Source organism: Oxyura jamaicensis, chromosome 1 (assembly GCF_011077185.1).
Source record: "Oxyura jamaicensis isolate SHBP4307 breed ruddy duck chromosome 1, BPBGC_Ojam_1.0, whole genome shotgun sequence".
Lineage (NCBI taxonomy): Eukaryota > Metazoa > Chordata > Aves > Anseriformes > Anatidae > Oxyura > Oxyura jamaicensis.
This window is the reverse complement of record NC_048893.1, coordinates 74,551,561-74,575,080: the sequence shown is the minus strand read 5'-3', so window position 1 is coordinate 74,575,080 and position 23,520 is coordinate 74,551,561. Positions and strand designations below refer to the sequence as shown.

General features: G+C 41.0%; 1 protein-coding gene and 1 long non-coding RNA gene across 6 annotated transcripts in view; one reads left to right on the top strand and one right to left on the bottom strand.

Moving 5' to 3' along the window:
• The window catches only part of KRAS (KRAS proto-oncogene, GTPase), a 28,238-nt gene extending 19,031 nt beyond the window's left edge, over positions 1-9,207 (bottom strand). For all 5 annotated transcript variants that reach the window (XM_035310964.1, XM_035310972.1, XM_035310958.1 and 2 more), the window contains exons 1-3: positions 9,085-9,207; positions 8,157-8,278; positions 1,836-2,014 (exon numbers count right to left, since the gene is read on the bottom strand). In XM_035310964.1, coding sequence (XP_035166855.1) covers positions 1,836-2,014; positions 8,157-8,267 — 290 coding nt within the window. In that variant the 5' untranslated portion in view covers positions 8,268-8,278; positions 9,085-9,207. The remainder of the gene's footprint in view (positions 1-1,835; positions 2,015-8,156; positions 8,279-9,084) is intronic.
• On the top strand, positions 8,167-11,463 carry LOC118156770. The gene is made up of 3 exons (XR_004746429.1): positions 8,167-8,281; positions 9,076-9,207; positions 11,087-11,463. It is a non-coding gene; the product is annotated as an uncharacterized LOC118156770 (long non-coding RNA).
• Positions 11,464-23,520: the final 12,057 nt, after the last annotated feature.

Below are 23,520 nucleotides of genomic sequence, written 5' to 3'. Positions count from 1 at the left end.
TATATATATATATATATATATATATATATATATAAACCTTTGCACTCCTTTTTGCCTTATGTCAACACCTTGCTTTCTTCCTTCCCTTCCTCTTCTACAGACATAGGAAGCCCTTTTGTAGAATCACAGAACGGTTTGGGGTGGAAGGGATCCTAAAGACCATCTAGTTCCAAGCTCCCTGCCATGGGCAGGGACACCTCCCACCAGACCGGGTTGCCCAAAGCCCCATCCAGCCTGGCCTTGAACACCTCCAGGGATAGGGCATCCACAAGTTCTCTGGTCAACCTGTACCACTGCCTTACTAGCCTTTGAGTAAAGCATTTCTTCCTTGTATCTAATCTAAATCTACCCTCTTTCCATTTAAAGCCATTACTCCTTGTCCTATCACTACACACCCTGACTAAGAGTCCCTCCCCAGCTTTCTTGTAGCCCCCTTTTTGGTACTGAAAGTCACTATGAGAACTCCATAACAGTCTGGTTAGATAAGGAAGAGAAGTTTAGTGGGTTTTTTTGTTTGTTTGTTTTCCTGAAACCAAGAAATATTTTATATTTGTCATCCCTGCTGTGAGAACTCTTTTAAGTGTTTCATTTTTTGTTAAGTCTCTGGTACCAATACATTCTTTAGTTACAACACTTTATACATAATAATATTTACAAAAAAGCTGGCTAACCCAATTTAAATTTGGAAAAGGAACCGTCCTGAAGCAGAGAGCCCACAGTACTCTCCTAATCACATAGTTGCTCCAGAAAGATAAGCCAGTAGTAAACTATTTTTGTGGCTAGGAATTTACCAGTTCAGCTACTCAAATCAACACACAACAGAGTCAAATAACCTGAACTGCCACCATACAGGAGAAAGTGAAGCTGTATGATCAGGACAGTAACAGCTCCTGACTTTGATTACTTTGAACTGTCATTGTATCCCACCTTAAACAAAGAGCAGCAACTTCTATCTGGTACAAGCTGAAGTTGCATGTTTTGTAAGTAGATGTTGAGTTTATGCTTATTACTTACACAGATTTGTCAGCATTTAAATACCTAACCAGGAACAGCTTAGCATTATTTGTTTGGGATTAACCTTAAACTGAAGCTGCTAAACTCAGTGATCTTTTGTGGGATTTGCATTGCCTTCTAACAGAAGGTAAGTATAATTCAGTAATATTAAATATTATTAATTAAATATTAAGTAAAATTCAGCATAACGTTAACCTACTAAATTACAAGTGGCCTGGTATGGTAATCACCAGGAGAGACTGGCTACTATTTCCATTTTACTGTAGCTGATGTCAAGAAAGCATGAGTTGACATTTTATTAAGTCAGCCATCACCCTGGAACTGAGATTTCATAAGTCTCTCTCTCTCTCTTTCTAAAGGTGTTAGAGCTCACATGGTACTCTAGCAACACTGCACAGGTATTTTTCTTCCCTTCCCCCCACGGAAGGAAGGCTAACAATTTATATTATTGCCTATAAAGTTTCAACTGTGTAAGTTTTCCTATCTTCACACACAAAATTATTTATGGAATGAGCAGTTTACCTTTAGATATTTGTTCACTATAATAAATAATATCCACTGAGGCAGAAACATTAAGTCACATTAATTTGTAACGTATCTAAAAGCTTTTCTGTTGTCTGCCTACCTTCCAAATGAAGCAGCAGACTTTCAGATTACCCAAAATTACAGACCTAAAAATGCATACATAAATTGAAGTGTTGCTTATTTGCATATTTCCCTTTAAGTGCTGTTTCACAAGAGATCAATCGTTATGCAGCGTAAGAACAAACAACCTATCCACCTAATACAAGAGTTAATCAATCGTCTTTCTATATACACACCTATAATGGTGAATATCTTCAAAAGATTTTGTATTGTTTATAGCAAATACACACAGGAAACCTTCTCCTGTTCTCATGTATTGGTCCCTCATTGCACTATATTCTTCTTGACCTGCTGTATCAAGAATATCCAAGAGACAGGTTTCCCCATCGATTACTACTTGCTTCCTGTAGGAATCCTAAAGAAGAGAAAAAACATAAGCCTTGGTTAAATACAAACAAGCGAGATTTCATGCACCCATAGCTCAAAAAGTTCTAAAATTGCTTACTAGTATTTGAGCATAACTGAAAACACTCAAGTTAAAATCCAAATTTAAACATGTGCAAATGACAGCATAAAAACATTGATAGCCCATATATATACTAATACAGTAATCCAGAGTTGGAAAGAGCACTTACAGGACATGTTCTGATCTGTATTCTGCATCTTCAGCAAGTAACCCTGTATGTGTGTGCATGTGTACATATACACATACAGAGGACAGTTCTTATTCCACACCAAGGAACACAAAGTACAAATTGGATCCAGATCAAAAGCCTCTGCCTTTGTTAATATAAGAATCGAAAAAACTTGTAACAATTATTTTAAAAAGTTTAAGTTTTCTCAATTTACCAACAAATAAAGAGTAAAATTTGACTTCATTCTACAGATATTTATGAAAACACTGTGCCACAATGTACAACAAAATTGAAAGGGTTCACAAGTAAGAGAACTATTCAAAGAATGTATGCCTCTGAAATAGAAATAACGTATAAAAAGCCTCCAGTGTTTGAGACAGGAAATCTGTTTTGTACTCCTAAGCAGGTACATACAATAATAGTTATTAAATTATCCAAGTTTACTAGATATAACTGAAGTTCAAGCTTTTCAGTCAAGACAGACCAACACAAAGCACGAAGTCAGATAAAAGCCCTAATGGGTTAAGAGAACAAATGTTGGAACAAATTATTTCAACTCTATCAATTCGAAGTTTTTAGGTCACTGATTCAAGTAGCTGAAATCTGTACGAAGTCTCGAACAGCTACATGTTAATGCATATTTATGGACCTTTTGGTGCTAGGTTTCTGTTGAATATATAGTTTTAGCAATAACAAGAAGATGAACATTAATTTTCCATACAAAATCTGAATTTGCTATAAGTACCTGTATGTTCTAAATAAAACCATGTCAATAAGCTTTAACAATGTCATTGAGTAGCGTAATGAATTATTCTCAGTAAACAGTACTCGTAACACATAAAAGGTGTCAAGACGAAATCATGGCATTACCTTTCAAATTCTTTAGGTAGAGCTTAACATAATATTGCTTCTGTTCTTATTATATAAACAGGATCTCTTTAAAACTCTCACTGCAAAAGTGAGCCTAAGTTACTAAGAAGCAAGTTAAAGTTGCAATTCTAACTTGAAGATGAATTCAAAGTGATCTTGCTTCCTCTGTACGCATTTTAAGGTGCTATACATCTGTTTCTATGCACTTTGTCAATTTGGTGGGGTTTTTTGTTTGTTTTTAAATAAGTTTCTGTTCTTTCTTGTTGCTCATCCTAAAAACAAGCATTGTATACAATCAAAATCTTGAAGTAAACAAACTCTCTAATCTCCTATTTATCTTTAGCCTGGCTATCATTCAGCAATATCAGATAGAACAATATTGACCACTTACCCTTTAAGATACAAGTTAAACTCCAACATGATTTTAGAAATTTATTTCATAGAAGTGCAAACTTAGTGTTCAAGTAAATACTAGGTAACTTTAGAAAAATATAAGCAATGTTTAAACATTGATGCAGATGAGACAACTGCATAAACTCCACTAAGTTTTAAAATAAGGTTAACGTTCCATGTCAATGCTTAAAGAAGAAGAATAAAACCTACACATCTCTATTCCACTTTACTTAAATTCAACAAGACATCACCCATGTCCTATGATTAACTTTATCAAAGTTCAGTGACATACTAGGAGAACTTCTAGCATTATACTAGCCATGTTTAAAAAGCCTATTTCATTTTCACCCCTTACAATTTGACCACTACTTTAAAAATACGAAAAACACTTCTTATAAAGCCTGTATTACTCCTTTGCACCTTATCACTTCAGAGGAAAAGAAACTCACCACAAATGAGACCTAAACAAAAACTTTACCTAACTTTCATCAGAGAAAATATTTTTTTAAAAAATTCTTCCTGCAGTAAGTGCTAGCTTTAGTATGCCATGCTAGCAGCAGTAGCAAAGATGCACCAGCATGAAGCTCAGCACAGGTACAAAAGCAAGGAATGCCTTGAGAAGATACTAGTTTTGCTCAATTCTGGAAGGAAAATTGTGTCACTAACTAGAAAGACCTGAGATGAAAGGAAAAAACAAAGGATGCGGGAGAGAGGATTCAAATTTGAGATTTCCTAAATTACTGAAAAAATAAAACATTTTGCTTTTTCAGTAGTTTTTGGTTTCCTCTCTGCTAAGAAGTCAAACATTAAATCCCATTTGTAGGGAAGAAAACTGAACCACCACATTAATAGCTCAGGTTACTGAGACCCCCAACATCACTGTGGTAAACCCCAGCCTATACATATCACAGATAAAATTTAAATGTTACCATGCTGTGAAAGTTATCAAGTCTAGCAAAAAACATAGTATGTACTGAAAAGCTCAGTGCCAGTTATGCCACTATGGTACTCTTACTTCAAAATGCAATAGCAGAACCCAACACGGCCGGGCTCCCCTTTACCAATGAAAAATCCCTTCTTGTGAATTTTTAAAAACTCAGTAGCTTCACTGTACACTGGAAGATACTGCAATAAAGAAACACCTAATTTAAGACTATCAAGTAAAACCAAAATGCAAACTAGAAATGTATCTCAAAGTAGTACATGACTCCAAATATGAATTTTCCATTTTTCCCAGTATGCAGTCATTACCTATATCAAAAAGTTTTAATTTAATTAATCACGTAGCCTGCTGTTATTGGCCTTTCAAGCCATAAAAATCACACAAATTATGCAAAAGGAACAATAATTCCATCTGTTCACAACTAGCACTGATAGCAAAACATGATAGGTCTCAGCTATGCACTATATATGGAATTTATCTGAAAAAAAATCTACTGCTTAATAAATCCCATCTCAGAGAATAACTTGTTTTAAGAATCCACTATACCAATGATTTAATATTAGAATATCACAGCTACTAAGACTAAGCTATTACTAAATGTTGTTGGAAGTTTCACAGGTGCACAGGTTATTTAAGAACACACTGACTTAAATCTTAGTATTCCTAAATCACTCAAGGGATTTTGCTAATCCAATTAAAAAAAAAAAAAAAAAAAAAAAGCATTTGTCAGCCAACTAGGCATGCTGTTCTTTCTCTAAGATATTTAAGACATGATCCACAGGCTAGTACTAAATATACTGATGCAGTGAAAATAACTATTGAATTTTTTTAAAAAAGAAGTCATCACACAAGATATTGCAATTAAAGATTTAATAAACCTTGACCAGTAGAGGGCACTAGTCCAAATGCTCTGCATGTGAGGCCAGATTTCCAAGGGATAGTATACACAGTCTTAGAAAAAACACTTAAAATTGCTTGGCTATAAACACGTGCTTGGACATCCATTTCAAGTGGTATGAAATTGCAATAAACATATAAAGCATGCATTTCTGAGAATCAGTAGTCACTCAAACATGCACTCATCTTAATTTTTCACACCACCTCCCCATCATCTGGTAAGACAGAAATCTATAGGATCTAAGATTTATATTTATACCCAAACAGGTCATGAAATTTGAAGCTTCCCAAGCAAGTAAGCCAGTTGTTGATTCACTCATTCTAATCCACTGAAAAGAGCATCAATATTACAGAATGCATCCATGATTAAGTAACCAGTTGTTTTTTTTCCCCTCTTCAGCTGCAGTCTTAGCAATGCAGGAATTTAAGTGTTGAATTTCACCTTGTTAATCATGAAAGATTTAAAGCCACTAAATAACCACGGAGGTATAGAAACTGCTATATATAACAAACACTCAGCTCTTTTTTCTGTCTTCTCCAAAATATGTACTTAGCTTGATTATTTGCCTGTAAGGAAAAGTTAGTATTTTGGTAACAGCCATATGGCAATAAAAGGAACAGTAGTAAGTGAAAAATAATAGTTGTGACACTACCAAATCACCTTATTAGTTACTTGTCAAAACAACTTCAGCATTGTTTCCTTATACTGCATGAAAAGACAGCCTCTATGGCTATTGTTCTTTAATCAACCCCTACCACCACAACTGCATCTGCACAACCTCGCAACCCTTCTGAACAAAATGGGATTCTGCCCTGGTGAGGACTGAAGCATTTAAACCCCATTACAAGCCCCATTTGCTGGAACCCATTTGTCACCACGAATGACAGACCACCCCCATTACAACAGAACTATTTCTTCCCTAGAAACTTAACTATGTGATTATTCTACAGTGCTGTAAGCAAGCCAGGTGATTTACCATGTGAGTAGAAGCATCCAGTCTCCACCTTCAAGGTCTCAGGATTTACAAGACAAAAATGGTAACTAGCACTCAGACAACCTGCAGGAGTTACTGAAGACCAACACCACTCCATTCAACAGGTTGTTGATGCAGGTAACATCCATTAGGCTAACCGTTTCTTTCTTTCAGAAGAAGATATTGATTATGGACCACAGCATCACAGTCATCCTGCCCGTTACTAAGTAAGAACCACTGTTCTCGGATTTTATGCCCTTTCTACAAGGGCTGTGTTTTAATTTTATTGTTTTACACTAAAAATTATTTGGCATGCCTCAAAATACTCAGCTTGTTGACTAGCAAAAATCCCTCACATGATTTAGGGATACTGACATTTAAGTTTTTGTGTTCCTAAACTGTTTACACACGTCTGTCCTTATAAGACATTTTCTAATACAGAACCTCCACAGTACTTTTTGTGGTGTTTAAATACACCTCTAACCTAGGAAACCCAAATGATTATGAGCATGTATTACAAACACCAACAAGTTCCTTCTGCAAGCAGAAAGTAAAACCCATTTTGCCTGTTCCTCTCAATGAGTTGTGTACCCTGTTTTTTAAGCATGTTTTGAGTTGTCATTGTTTTTGTTTTCAGCCTTTACATCTTCATAATTGAAAGAGCTGCCTTCCTAGTGCTAGTCATTCTTCCTCTCTCCTTTTCACAAAATCTTAAACAAGCATACATGAGGTTACTTGGCCATTTAGCAGACAGACAAAACACATGTGCACATTAAGATAATCCCAAACTTGAGCCAACACATCACTCTTCGGGGAATATTACCTCAGGTCTATACTTCTAAAGACAGCCTCCTGCCATCTCAGGGCACTGGCTCCTTTCACTCATGTCCACCTGAAAATGACTACATAGACATTTTCTGAGTCATCATTTTAAGCCTAGATTTAAACCCTTGTGATTCCTTGAAGTGAGCTTGGAAGTGACCCATTGTATAAACATATAAATGAAGTCATAAGCTAAAGAGCTTCAGTGCTGGGAACATAAAAATCTTGGGTAAATTATAGTGTCATTTCTCCTTTTATACAGTCTGAGGTTATTAAATCCAATGATCCACAGGAGATTTTAGACAACACAAGTATTTTTCTTATATTTATAAGGCAAGGCTTACCTGCTCATTAAAAACCTTTAAAATACCGTAACTTTTAAAGCTTAAATATAATTTCAGATTTTGAAGGCCTGTGCCATGTATTCCAAAGAATTCACTATAGCAGCTACTTTACACCTTTTTCTAGACACACAGAAACACACATTGACCTGTTAAAAAAAAAAAAAAAAGAAATCGGGTTCCAAATTTTTGCCTCATTCAGCACAGCATCCCTGAATACATTGCTAACCATGTGAAACAGATCACTATGATAAAAACTGAGAAAGCTTGACACGTGCAAAGTAAAATTGCTCCTTACACATGACTTTCTTCTTTGATGTTAAGAGATTGATGCAAAGCCAAAGTTTTAGCAGGCATTTTCAAATGAGTTTGGGGAATACTTTCCTACCAGGATCCTAAAATCTTGCATTCAAACTATCCAACAAACCATAGCAACCAACGGCATATTTTTGTTGATCAAAATTGTGAATGTTTTAACCGTGTCTGTTGTTTCACAGTCAGACCAAGAATTAAAGTGATTTACTCATACTGGTGTGGTGCGGACCTTTACTTTTGAGCCCTTTTAATACAAAGTCCTGTTCTATGATTACTTTTTTTTTTTGTGGTAAGCATCCAAATGTAAGCAACTACCATTACCGCTGATAATCCCTCGTCACAAAAAGCACAAGATTAAGTTGTTTACCTCTATTGTAGGGTCATATTCATCCACAAAGTGATTCTGAATTAACTGTATTGTCAAGGCACTCTTGCCTACACCACCAGCTCCAACGACAACAAGCTTATATTCTGTCATTTTTAGCAGACCTGGTGACAAAGAAACCAACATTAAGCAGAAGAGAGTCAGGCTCCAACTAACGAGGATGCTGTCAGCGCGTTTTCATTCACTGCCGCGTTCCTTTACTAGCACCGGAAAGCGATCCTCTCCCGGAAAGGCAGGACAAAAAGGGACGAGGGAAAAAAAAAAAAAAGAAAGCGATTTCCCAGGCAAAATCACACCTCTGAAGCGCGGCACGGAGCTCCAAGCACCGACCGCGAAGAGGCTGAAAAGCAAGGGACTGGTATTAACAAATTCAGGCAACACCCGGCGAAGGGGGAAGACCATCCTCACTGCTTTCTCCCCAAATTCCCGGGAGGCCGCCCGGCTTTCCCCGGGGCCAGGGATGCCTCCCCGAGCCGAGAAGAGCCTCAGGGTCACGTCCCTTTACCGGCTCCCCACCCCCCCGGCCCCGCACCTCCCGGGGCCCAGCCCCGCGCCCGCCCCGCCTCGTCTCCCCTCAGCGGCGGGCCGGGGCCGCGGCCGCACCGGCCAAACTTTCCGTGCCGGCCCGGCGGCCGGGCTTTAAATTAAATTAAAAAAGGGGGAAAAGGGGAACGAGGTAGGGAAGGGTTGACTCAGCACAAGGGGTCCGGGCTCCCGGAGGGCGTTGGCCACCTGTCCCGCCACCCCCTGCCGCCGGCGAGGGCTCCGGCTGAGGGCAGCCGGCAGCCCGGCCGCTCCCCCCAGTAAAGGGCGGCAAGGCGAGGGGTGCCGGGCTGCGGGCAGCCGCTTCCCCTTCAGCGGGGGACGAGGGAGAGAGAGCGGGCGAGGGGTGCGGGAGGAGGGCGGCTACCTGCGTGGTGCTGCGCCGAGCCGCGGGGCGACGGCGGCGTCTCCGTGCCTGCCTGCGTGCCTTCCTTCCTGCCTCGGTGGGCCGCCCCAGCGCGGCGGCCGCTGCGCCTCACTGCCCGTCCCGGTGCGAAATGGCGGGGGACGGGGAGGGCCGGGGCTGCTGAGGGAGCCGAGCGCCGAGCGGGCGGGCGGCCGGATGGAGGCAGGAAGGGAGGAAGGGCGGCGATCGATGCGCTCCGCGCTCCCCGGGCCCGCCCCTCGCAGCGGCCGCGATGAGGGAAGGGCAGGGGAGAACGGCCTTGCTGCGGCGCTGCCCGCAGGGGGTCTCCTGGCCGCTCCCCCCCCCCCCACGCTACCACCGGCGGGCAAAAGGGCTAAAAGGAGCCTTAACCGCCCCTGCACGGCTTCGCCCTGAGGGGGAGACGTTGGCTGCTCGGCCGGGGAGGGCGGGGGAAGCTGGCTCGGTGCACATAAAAAGCGTTTTTATCCCTAGCCGGTTTCAAAAATGTCAAGTGAGCCCGGCTGAATCGCCCTGGAGCTTAGGCGTCCGTTAACCTTTCGCTAATTTCAATATAAAATGCGGGGCTTTGTTGGTAGCTGCCAGGGTGCTCTGTACAAAAGTTAATAAACAGAGCTGTTTGTTTGGAAACACACAAACAATTGCACGACGAAGCCTGTTTTCTTACTAAAATGCGAAAAGTGTAATTGAACTGTAATTGCAAAGAGCCAGCATGCAGGTCCTTTACACGCCTGTGTTGTACCCAAAGCTGTGAGATTTTTTGAAACGTGTCGCCAAGTCCCAGATAATGAAGCTTGTTCCTAATGAAGCTTTTTCTGAGGGTAGCTGCGCTCATGTCGACTGGCTTACACCAGGGATTAATTTGTGCGATTTTGCTTTCCCTCTTGAAATTGGAAGGTCAAAAATAAACACATCGTGCCTACACATCTGGTGATCAAGGGTTTTAATATAAGAGGCTGGAGCTTTATTCTCCGCAACTGCGTGCGCCACAACTTTCAGCCTCTTTCATTCCCAGTGTGAATCTAAGGCACTCTGACTCTGGGCCATTCCCATCTGAGCAGCAAAGGCATTAACCCTTTGGGACTAAGCCATCTAATTTACAAAATGTGTTCCTGTGATTAATTTGTGTAAATAAGCCAAAGACCCCGTGCTGCTGTTCGATTCTACTCCCTCACGTGGAAGGTGTTAAGACTTGGGCAGAAAACAAACACATCTTTGAGCTGTTGTGTGAAAAATCCTGTCTCTTCAGACAGAGCCTGGAAAAGATCAGACAAGCTGCTCTACTTGTGTTCTTGAAACCAGTCTTTTCTGCCATCAAAACCGGTGACAGAAGTCCTATGGGAGCCTATGTAACGATTATTACAGTGCACTTTTATGTAGTGGGAGGGTATATATTGTCATGAAATGCAGGGAAAATGAAGTGGGGAAGTACCTTATGATTCCCATTTCTCCTCTCCCAGTGACTTAAGTTGAGCAACCTGGTAGTTTTTGTGTTAAATGTCTGTATTAGATTGTTTCTCAACAGCCTCAATTAAAAATACTCAAAAAAATACATATGACAGTGCAACAGATGAGATCATCTCACAAATCATAGTTAAAACTGTGTGATACGGTATGCTTATTAAGTAGGCTATCTCGCCTGAGCAGATGTAAAACCCAAAAGAAAAACCTGCTTTCAAAGAACAAGTAGCCTGGTGGTAAAACCACAAGCTTAGGATGTGGGAAACCCACATTCCCGTCTGTGGTGTGAAAGAGGCAAAGAAAGGATTTGAATGCAGATGTGACTGAGGTAAATGCCCCGATCAGCTCTTTTAGGACAGCAGGATCTTACTTTCATATTTTGCTCCCCCTAGGAAAATTATGTGAGTGTTGTGGTTCTTCCTAATGCAGTGGGAAAATGACTGTGTCACAGGAAAACTTGCCCAGTTGTGCACATAATGCTGATGTTCAACAAACAACTTTGATGGTTTGTTCTCATCTACAGAGCTTAGTATGGGGAGAAGCTGTTCATCTTTAAACCCACACAGTTACAGCTGGGATCACAACAGTATCCGGAGAGAATCTCCTCTGTGAAAACTTCAGGCCCCGATGACAGCTTGAATCTCCATGTCTCCATATGATGATCTCAATGAAATGTGCAAACAATCATTGTGCATATAGTTGGAAGGCAAAATGAATTGTTGGGATTCTGGAAAAGCAGGATGCAAGGCTTCATTTTTTTGTTGTTGTTGTGCACATACTTGTTTATAAATGTCCATGGCAAACTTGTTGTTTGCTTTAATTAATTTTAGAAATACCTTCTCAGGCTTTTGGATGAAGTGGTTTGAAAACAAGCTGAAATAAATGAACTGAGCAAAAATATTGAGTTGCATACCATGCATTGATATTAAAGCTGTTGATAAGTCAGCAGAAGTGATGCAAAGCCTCCTAGATTTTGCAGAAGTGTTGTTCAGTAAGTTACCAACTTTATTTCAGTGATTGTTTCTTTAGTGCAATTTTCAAAGAGAATTCTGGACACCGGCAAAGAAGATGAATGTCCTCAAATACCAGGCACTTCAGTGTGCTGGAACTAAATAATTTTGTTAAGTTAAAGCATATTCATGAATTCAAAGGCTTCCTCATGTTTGCATTAAAATATTTCAGTCCCAGTCTTCTGGATCCTCCATAGATATGGATCTTTGATGGCTCTCAGGAGAAACCACCAGCCACAGCTCCCTCATAATATCAAGCACTAGGCCTGAATGTGGGTATAATCCTTTCAACCACACATTTACCCTATTCAAATTTGCCCAATCCCAAGCAATACACAATACATTCAATGACATTTTAACATTGAGAATAGATGAGCTTTCACCACCTGTCAGCAATTGTGAGGCAGGAGGGAGGAAATGTAAAATACAGCTCCAGCCTTAAGATAAATAATAAGCTTTCTCTGCTAACAGAGATTGTCAGACAAGCTGAGACAAGAGTTAATTTTCCTGTGGCTTTTCTTGGCATTTAACTCTATGCAAAGCAGATGCAAAGCCAATGGAGAGTGACTACAGGAAGACAGGTGGGCTTGTGAAACTTAAAAGTTTGCCTGCCGTGAATTAAAAATACAAGTAATGCGAACTTGTCTGTCACACAGACAGGCCGAGGGTCCATGGCCATTATGACCAGCAGAAAGGCATATACATTGTTGGAGAGTCCTGGCCAGGCACAAGCACACCATAGTACTTGAGTTTGTTTTGCCAGAGGCCACAATGCTAGGGTTAGTGGTGGTTACATGCTTTTAGGCTACCATTACGGTCCTTTGTGCGAGGACATACACTGCCTGAATCAGCCTGCACAGGTGGTGTTTGCATTTGACACGGCTGTGTGGGTTTATATTGGCTGTTCATTTTGTTTCACGCAGGCATGTTATTTTGCTCTGGTATAAGAGCATGTGTCACACAGGAGCAGCACTGCAGACATCCCTGCCATTTGGGATGTACCAGCCTTTAACTTTTAGCTTTTTGGCTTCTCCTCCCAGGAAAATGAAGACTTTAAAGGAAGTCCGGCCAACTTTGTTATGCTGCCCTTTTGTTGGTAAGACCACCTACAAAAGATTTTCCATCCTATCTAGTGCAGTAGGAATGCTAAAATGGAGGAATTTTTCTAACCTGACACAGAAGAATACAATCATACTCCCCCAAATTTTTGCTCACTAACTTTACTAAAGACAGCATCTACAGGAGGTATACAGTAAAAGAGTATGTAGGGCAGCATACAATGAACTTACATACAGAAATATTTATATTCATAGATAAATATCTCTCTATACGCAATTTTAAATGTGCTATTTTATATTCAAAAGGCTGTCCTTCTCATGTGGTATTACTTTTTTGTCCTATCAAATTTCTTTAGTAATTTGACATGTATAGATTGAAGTTTAGCATATATGAACTCACACTGCATGTGAAGGTATTTTTTCCATGTTACAGCAAATTCTTTTCAAAATAGCCAGTGGACCCCAAGAAATGCACAAACCTTAAACTGAAAATTACCTTTCAAATGCTCAGCTATATGAAGGACAAGTCTGGGTTCTGCTCCTTCAGCTTCAGTGGCACCTAATTTGTCCACTGAATGAAACTCTTCAAATCTTCCTTCCTTTCCGTATGTAGAATCTAATGTTATTGCAAAAAAAAAAAAAATAAAATACATTAACTAGGCTCTAATTTCCTTAGAGCCTAGTTAATGTATTTTTTTTGCAATAACATTAGATTTAGCTTGAAAGCTATGTGCTGAGATATACCACATTACTGGTATTTGTAAATGGTTTGACTTTTGGTTTAATTCAGCTGTCTCTGACATTTTATTTTGAGTATGTTTCTCTGCTAAAAATGGGGTGGGGAAAGAGGAACAGTTCAACTTTGAACTATTCTTCAGAAAACTGAATGCTTTTGCCATCCCACCAATGTCATCTGGCATTAACTAACATAGAATCTCACTAATTATATTGTCAGCATACCGTCACTAAATTCAAATACAAAGAGAATAGTTAAAATTTGCCAGTTTAACTTTGGTATTTCTGTTAAAGCATCGTTCTTCAAGTTTTGTGTATATAGGAAATCATCCAAAGCCCACTGAAGTTAATGGGCTTCCTTCAGATTAGGACCAGAAACGTTTGGAAAAATCAGTGGGGTGGCCATACCGCCTCTCTAAATCAAGCAATTAGGTACGTAATTCCTAGTATTGGCATCCACAGCACAGCATCCAAAACTCCCTGACTATGCAGCACTGCAGACCTGATGTGCCACCCAAGGGAACAAAGACCACATTGGAAGGGGAAAGATAGTGCTGGACAGTGTGAGTTTGCCATCCCGTTGTGCCCATGCCTTCAGGGTGACAAAAAGAAACACGGTCTGGTGGGAGAAATCAGGCAGTGGAGGGAGAATGGCAGTGTTGCATGGCAGCTGTGTGGGGCACTGCATCCTCGCACCAGCAGCAGAAACTTGTTGGAGTTAAAATACCTGTGGTAACTCAGGCGGGTGGCACCTGAACCGAGCTGTGAGTTGCCATGTGAAAGCCATGGCCTTGTTTCCAAGTCCTCTGTGCATGCTGCTGGTGCTTCTTGTGTGTCGCTGTATCCTGTGCTTTTTGCATTGTGTGAGAGTCAGCTGCTCACTGATGCCCTCCTTGTGTTTCTTTTCTTCAACTAGGGAAAACTGGGGAGAACGACAAGTATATGAGTAGAGCCTGTGCTTTGCCTGGAGTAAAACTTTCCACAAAGTCCCTCTTGCTTAAAAGCATCCTGCCAGCAGTGAGGGGATTCTGCATGTGTGGCTGAGCCAGGCTGGGAGCCACACCAGAGCTAAACACTGGATTAATTCTTCCTTTTGACACAACCTAGAGCTCAGTCCTGCTCTCAGTGAACTGTGGTCCTGTCACCTGCTCGTATCTGGCTCTACGTGTTAGTTTTGCCTTCCTTTCAGCATCACTGGCCTCCACTGATGTTACTGAAATTACTACTCCCTTGGTATTACTGAAATCTTTGAGATCTATTTGATTTCTAGGTCACCAAGGGTTTTATTTCTCTGGAGCATGGTAAAACTCTACATCTCCCTGAGATGATCAGAAACACATGGAAAAATATTAAAATGTTGCATAAAGACAAGAAGAATGAAATATTTTCTTTCCAAGACAGCTACTCTTTTGCTGCAGACTTTTTACTTCAGGGGAAAAAATAAAACAAAACAACAACAACAAAAAAATAAGTCTTGTCTGCACTTTGAAAACTACATCCCTTTCTCTACTCTAATGGTCTTTTGCCTATTTTGTCTGGACCCATAAGCTGGGCACATTGCTACAGCTCAGGAAGATGCATGAGGACCTAATGTGTCTTCTTTAGAGAAGTAGAAATCATTCCAGCAGAAGTAGCCTTTCACGTATGTCTTGGACAGGATGCATTTCTTTTCCCAGCTCCCCTGGGAAACTGGAAGCAGAATCCCAGGGCAGCCCTCATCACACACTGCTGTGCTTGGGAGGTGGCTGACTCGGGGACATGAACTAGCAGACTTCTCCAGCAACTAGGAGACCAAGTTGCTGGAGAAGGCAGAAACTTGCACACAGCCAGAGGTCCTGCGGGCCCCTATGGCCCGTGTGTGCAGTTCTGGGGTGGGATGGAAGATCTCACTGGTCCACACACCTCTCAGGCAGCAGAAGAGCTCAGATCCTGAAAAGCCAGAGCACCCAGGCAGGTTTGGAGCCCAGGCAGGCACGGGAAAGGCAGGCAAGGGACAGAAGGTCACAAAGCTTCACTTGAAATCAGGAGTTCCTCACAGACAGTTCTGGCTGGCAAATCCCCGATTCTCAGTCAGGGCCACAGTCTGGTTACAGCTGCTTGCCAGCTGAAGCTGGGTCAGCACTGGGCTGCATCTGCTCCCGCTGGGATGTCCCAAACGCAGAGAGCAAGGAGCATGCTGGCCTCGTCTTACACAGCCTCTCCCTGGGAAGAACCGGTGCTGCCCCTTTGATGAAGAAACAGATGTATGTTGCTACAGTACCTTCATGACATGCCAATGATTTTCATTCACTGCAGTCCTGATGGGATATAGTGTGAGTGGGGTGGCAGCCGGGTGCCCTGTCACTGAAAGCTCTTCCTCAGTGCTGCAGCGGCAACAGCCCGGCTTTCCACACAATGCTCCTGCCTCTTCCCTCACTGTCCTGGTCTGCTGACCTCACTCTACACCTACAGCCTGCTTGAATAAATTATTTATATGTATTGCACAGACACCTGCAAAACAATTATTTGATCCTAGTGTAGGCCTTTGGTTGTTACTACAATACAAGCAATATTGCATAAATAAACACAAGAAGAAGTAATATATATCTGCAGCAGCTTGGGTATCTATTTCCTTGCACATGCCCACAATCCAATGCTAGGACTGTGCTTCCAGGAAAGGTCACCATTGTGAAAATCACAGGTCCTGCTTTGCTGTACTGTAACTGTGTGTTCACTCCATTTCATTTCAGGAGGTTCCACTGTATGTTTCCCAGCTCATACACTCGGAACTGGTTGGAAACAACTACATTTACTCCAGGCTTAAACTGGAATAAGTTATAGCAAAATTTGTCTGATGGCAGTTAGTGGAGCCCAAGAGCAGTGTACCTAGGAAACAGCAGTGTACCTAAGAAAGGCACCTATAACCACTGCAAGAATGTGAACATGTGCTGAAGTGTTCACATATACTCAGAGATGGCTCTAAAAATAAAGAAAACTTATGTTTAATCATGTCTGTGGGATTTTTAGGATCATTTGGTCTTGCAGAGGCAGTTAAATAGATCCTGACATAGAGTACCAAGGAAGGAAATGTACGTGTTTATTTTGGAGTGTTTAGGTCACTGGATAGAAAGCTTATAGGAAAGCTTAATGGAAAACATGCAGCAGTAATTTATTTCTAAAGGGAAGGGGGAGAACAGTCAAGGAAATTCCCTTGTAGTCTGCTTGGAACCAGGTTTTCAGCTGGTGTAAATCTGCATGCTAGGTTAAAATTATTGGAACCATTTCATGTCCTGTATCAATAGAAAGCAACACCGCAGTGCTGAGTTCCATTAGCTGGTGATGTGAGGCCCTAAGGAGGGCCAGCATTAGACCTCCACTACAGGCCAGTGTCCTGTGTCAAGAATAAGACCATGGCATTGCCCTAGGGTTTGATCCAGCTCAGATCTGTGGTAGGACCGCACAGCCCCCATCACTTGTTATGTGCCAGTGGGTGTGAGACTCATCCTCTCTTCCCACCACTCTGGTAAGTCCCTTCCTGACTGCATTAAAATAAAATTTTAGCTTGGCCTTAGATCCAAACTCTCAACAACGTTGCAGACAGAAAGTGTATTCTTCATGATCTCCCCAATATGTTTGCATTATCAGCTGTTGAATTTTTTATTACATGTCATTGAATTTGATGCATCAAGACTTCTATGCAGCTTGCTCCTACTCCAGGAATTTCACAAATAAATCACTGGCATGCACAGCAAATTGTCACAGACACACTACACAGTAGAAAGGCACTGGATAACCTTTTGCACTAGAATGCTATTTTTAAGTGCTTTAATAAAGAGCACTATTGTTTTTTGAAAATATATTGCTATGGTGAAAGGAGTTAATGGCTTGCACATGATGTATCACACCCATGATAAAATTCTTAACAAAAAAGTTAAAAATCCCAAGCAGTAACCCCGCACACAAAATTGTTAAGGATACTTTGTGGGTTGAAGTCTCAGCTTGGTCTGAGCATTTAGGCCCTTCTGAGATTCCTTTGTGTAACAGAGCAGAAATATAAAAGCTGGGCTTAATGATCCAGCCACTTTTCCATACCACAGGGTCAGAGCCTTGGGCAAAGGCTTCCCACAAAGGCAGCGATGGAGGTGAGAAAGGAGTGCTGAATGTGCCTAAATGGCTGCCTCTGGATTTTGTGAGTGCCCTGAAAAGAAAGGATACCAAAGCATCTGATACTTGGGGCAAGGCCATGGTGTTTCTACAAAGGGGAATTGACTGTGTGCTGTTTATAACCACTCTTGTGGTAATCAGCAAGTGTCTGTACGTGCTTTAAATAGACACATTACCCTAAGGAAGTACCCAAGTCAGCACCTCTGTATCCTGCTCTCAGAGAGGAAACCTGACCTACAAGGCATCAAAATTTGCTGCTGCGTGCTGAAGGGGCCAAAATATTTCAGCTAAGACTGCTGCTCGCTTTTCTTGGAGAGGTAGCTATAATGCTTGGTTCAGCTCTCACGTACGTCAGTTTTACAGTGGGGTGACTGCAGTTACTTAGAGGAGTTGCTCCACAATTACATGAGTGGTGATGAGAGAAGAACCAAGCCATACAGCTGCATCCTAAGTAAAGCACGAATGACGGATATGATCATGTAATTGATTAGCAAATACATTCCTTATTTTATCTAATTTCTGTTAAAAATTGGAATATATATTTCAAAATATTTATCTCATGAAATTACTGCTCTTTTAACTGATACTTAATTCTTATCATATGAATCATTTAGAACTAGACAAGGCAAACCACCAGAGACAATGTCGAGCAAAATGAAGATAAAGTTGCAGCTGATCAGAAAACCAGACAAGATAGTCTTTCCCCTTTCTCACTGCCTACAGAGGACAGTTTTGTGCTGGAGATTTTAAACTGTAATGGTGTTTGGGACAGTAATTCTAAAAAGAGCTACACCAAAATACTTCTCTCTAAAGAGGTCTTCATAACCAGGTGACACATGAAAAAATGTGACTTCCACAATAGTATGCAAGTACACATTTAGAAGAAAGAAGAAAGTCACTAAAAGGCACTGTGAACCGTAGCATTTGATGCATCCATTAAAATGGAGTCTTGCTATCTCAGTGCAATCAGAAACTTCACAATTATGATCTGCTGTTTGCAGACAGCTTAGTATGCTAGATTTTTCACTATGTATTTTACATCAGAATCTGGTTGTATAAACAAAATTAAGGAGATTGAAATCAGTGAAACTACTCAGGAATGACTATTTTAAGTGAGATCAGAACTAAGTGTAATAATACACTGTTTGTTAAAATTTAATTAACACCAGAATAAGTGGAGGAAATGCTTTTTTTTTTTTTCTTTTTTTCTTTTTTTTTTAATACATTTCCCTTATTACTTGTCAGATTTTGTTCAGATTTTCCTGAAAAAAAAATCTGCCATTTATATGAAATACATATTTTGGAGGAAATGCAATGAATATGCCAATTTAATTTTCCAGGTACACAAATACCCTTAGAGTTTTCATAAGACTTAGTCCAGGGGAATCGACCTTACAAAGATACAATTCAGCCTGTCAAATGTTAATGTAACAATTTCTTACATTACTCTCCTGCCATAAGGCCCATCGCTATCTCAAGTTCCCCCTTTGAACTGTTAATTCACGTTCTCACTCTTCGAAGGTGTCTCAAGTAACTCCTTGTGAACAGATGACATCTCACTTCATTCATGTAGCCCCATATGAGAGACAACATGCATCTCTGGAGCAGTTCCTTGTCATTGGACCTTCCCTGGCTAGGTCGAAGGATGAAAGATATCCTGGTTAAGTAAGAACTGTGAATCACTGCATTTGTCACCCTGTCAACTCTTAAATTGCTGCATTCACACTCATATGCGGCATGAGACTGAGCATGACCAAGCTGTGGCCAAGCCGTACTTCTGGCCTTGTTTTAAGTCTGTCCAGATGGCAGGCATCCCTGCTCCTCACAGAGGCAAGATCTTGCTTCGGTGACAGGCCAGGGCTTCTGACTCACACAGCTCCCGCTGAGCTCTGAGCACAGCCATAGCCAGGAGGTATTGCCAGGCACAGAGACTGGAGCATGTGCCAGGGACAGGGGTAGCGACAATGCTTGATAGAGTGACATACCTCCAGTCTGCACCTTGCTTCTGCAGGAAGTGTGATCCGAGACCTCACAGGAAGTGGGGGGGGGGGGCAGCAAGGCACGTGCCCTCAGGTCACCACTGGCCCTGTGGGAGCTTAGCGCCAGGAGATTGATGCTGGGCACCCTGAGTGCTGGCTGTGTCCACAGGCAAGGGCACAGGGCTGGTGATGGGGAGACGGGCTGGCTTAGGGAACACCATCACACGCAATGTGGGGCTTCTTTCCATGCAGGGCCAGGCAGTGACTGACCTGGAGAACCAAAACACGGTGTAGACATATCATATGTTTCTGACATGGATTTCACTGTGCAAGCTTCTGCTTTACTTGGTCTGACTGGAAGATATAATCTAAGGCTACTGATGTTACCTGATGGTTTAAGGAGCAGAGACTGCACAATTTTTATGGAGGGCATAGCTAAGGAGTTAATTAAATCCTCAAAATGTTTTCTTTTTCTTATTGGAACCACCCCACTCTCAACTGGCACGAGCTTTCTCCTGCCTATTGCAGGCACTGTGGATGTGTTTGAAAGCCTTGTTCACAACAGCTGAGAAGTCGCACAGAATGCGTGCTCCTAAGCACCCTGTCAGCATGGGACTCTGAGGATCCCTACAGCCTTGTTTCGTTATCTGTTTAAAGAGGGCAAGGCAATTTCAGCTGCACTCTATGCATGCAAATTTTGGTGCACAGGGAGCAGCCACTCACATTTAGAGATCAGCCCGAAAGGGATGATTTACACTCTCTGTTCTCAGTAGGTCGTGTGTGGGGGTTAGCAGCCCTCTATTATCAGTAATCCCGTAAGCCATTGATAGGCGCAAGCAACATGACCACTGCAGCAGGGACTCTGCATTTGCAGAGGGAGGCCAACCTGACCCCTCGCACAGCACTGAACAAAGCTCAGCCAGGCACTTCTGCAGCGAGCCCAGAGCTCGTCTGGGAGGTTTTACACACCTGTAAAGCCATCACCTGCAAGTGCTACTAAATCTTTCTTCGTGCCATGTACCAACTTAAGCTTTGTGGTGTAAAAGGGTAAATCTGCTGAGGCAAATACAACTCTGTAGCTGATGTTATTTCTTCCGTTCTTCCCCCAGCATGCTTGCCAGCGAGGGTGCACCCACCACCACTGCTGCCAATGTGAAGGGCGAGGACAGCAATGGATCAGTGGAAGCATGTGAGCTGACAGATATATTTTCTATCAGGAAGACAAACACAGAAGCACAGCTTTGCTTTTTGTCAAGAACAGTTCTTCATAAACAAGGAATGTCACTTACTGACTTTTGAAGAATTCCTCTGCAGTGCCTATAGAGCATCACTACCAGTAAAGCTTATAAATATGCTTGAGACCCAGGAATGAAAGATGATACAGGACTGCGAAATGTCATTGTTCAAATGGTGTAGTTCACCAAAAATAAGACCCTGGAGACAGTTACTCCTGTTCTTACCCTACAGTTATGGGGAAGGAGTGACTGTGGAGCACAGCATTTAGGACACCGTGGAATATATTTGGCCTCCAGGCAGTTCTCAGAGCACCTTGACATACATAATTAGTGAGAATGCTGATGTTTATTTAGGGCTTGTGGTTGTGAAAAATAGAACAAAGAGATTTTTGGGGAGTGGGCAATAATCAAGGCAGTAAAATAATTTCTTTCCCCTCTTTTGCTTTTTCTTTTATATTTTCTATCTTAGAAACAAATCAAACCCCACCCCTATTCCAATTAGTTCACTTAACTCACACTCTTGACAGCTAAAACATGTAATGAAAGATTTCTTATATTCCTTTTCACCATCTACCCTTCCATTCCTTTCTTGCTGTATCATCTTAAAGTTAGAAGATCTTACAATTTCAAACAGTCTCTGAGAGCCTACAGTGAGACTGGCAGCAGGGAATAGCTTGCTATTTTTCTCAATAGCTCTTCTTGTGATGAAAATTCCCCCTTGCCACATAGAGACCTAAATGAAAGAATAATTTCTGACTTGCTTTCATGAGTCTTTTGATTTTCTTCTTCTTTAGTCTGCATGTATCCTGATATTTTTCCAGCTTTTGCTCCTTATGGACCAGCATCATCTTACATCACTCTTACAGTTTCATCAAAGCTTTCCTTTTAACAGAGAAATGCTCCTTAGAAAAAGTTCATATCTAAATTTCCTTGAACTTTGAGAATGAAATCAGTCTGAAATTTCATTTTTCTATGATGCTAAAATCATTGTTTTCCTGGGATTTTTTTTGCTGTTTTGTTTGTTTTTCAGAAAATGTGATTGTGTTAACATTACTTTTTGAAAATATGCACTCATATTAACAACTGAACTTTGTAGCTTATGCCCATCCATTGCTTTAAACTTTTATTAGGAAAATACGTATTGACTGAAGGCAGAGAAAGCATTCATATCACAGTGCAACCAGAAATAGAGGTTGTTTATATATATATCTGCAATCTAACAGTATAGTTAGAGTGCATTACAGAAATCTAACTCAGCTGACTTTATGTGAGTCTTTTCTGTTCTACAGTTTCTTTGTTTTAAGGATCAGCAAGATAAAGGCTGGCTAGGTGAGTAATAAACTTGTATCGCATACATTAACATGCAATAATCAGATAGTAAAATCTTATTGAAAAGCTCTATTGTGCAAGACACTGTACAAAAACAAATATAATTCCTGCCTGTCGACACTTAAATGCAAAAGGGAGGAAAAATCAATTTTTACAGAGGTAAATCTTACCATAAAGCACAGCAAAGTCTGTGTTGGTCTTTCCATCGACTTCCCTTGATTTCAGATCCTATCTGTCCATATACACATATGTGTGCACATACACACAAAAACTTGTTCCACCTATGTTTATAGATACACATACTTTACCGAGATGCAGGTCTTGGAGTGATGGTGTATGTGCCCAGCAGTGTACGCCATCATGCTGAAATAACAATTCAGGCTTTACTTGGCAATGAAATCAATTCCTGCTTTGTTTAATTGCTGCCACTCTCCTTCAATGTGTGTGCAACAGTTGTAGTATGACAGAAGCAGGTATTGAGGGAAGATCTGTCTCAATCAGAAGGAGAGGATTAGATTGTAGAAGAAAAGTATTTTTATAGAGTATAGCAAACATATTTTCATTCAAACAAGCTGCTGTATGAAAAGGAGAAGGAATTTTTATCATTTGTATTTTCTATATTTAAGTGTATCTGAGGTACACAAATAAGATGCCGACTGCAAGCTACAAAGATTAAACCTAGCAAAGCAGCATGTTAGCAATGTAGGGGCAGGGTAAGAATGTGTATTTGCTTCAGCAGCATTTCAAGAACTATGTCTCACAAATTTTTGAAGTATTTTGTGTGGCATTTAATAAAGTCACATCACAACTCCCTCCTCAGCCCTTAACAGATGCTATTGTATTTTTCAAATCTTTTTCAAAGCATACTTCTTCACTAGTGAACTTGTGATGAAAACAAGCATGAAAGATAGTGAAAACTTTAGATAAATTGAACATTCAATTTGTGTAGCAAATATGTCGCTCAGAAGCTTGCTGGAAGAAACCAGTGTTGCAAAGTCTGGAGGACAATTTTCAAAATTATGTTGAGCAAAGTTGGGGGTCATATCCCCCCACACAAAGGTTGACCAAAACCACTGTCAGTGAACTTCCAGGTGCCAAATTTAATGCTTAAATTTAGCTCTCACTTGTGAGTGATTATTCCGTTTCTCCTCTAGCCTGTTACATGGGAGGCTGGCTCCTACATAAAATCGTTGCACCTTTTACCTAAATCCGATTTCCTAGCCTATTCAGAGCCTTTCCTAGCCTAACAGGAGTAATATTAACGTCAAAATCCTGCAAACTTCTGCTAACAAATGCACTCTACCTACTTAGCTTTCCTACTTAATTTAAATTATTTAAAAAAAAAAAAAAAGTTTCTACATTGCAGTATTTTGCAGAGGCTGTACAACAAAAATGTATAGAGTCTGTTAAAATGTGCTCTACTTCATACACAGCAACAAAAGGGAGTAAAAATTTACTCAGTGCATAG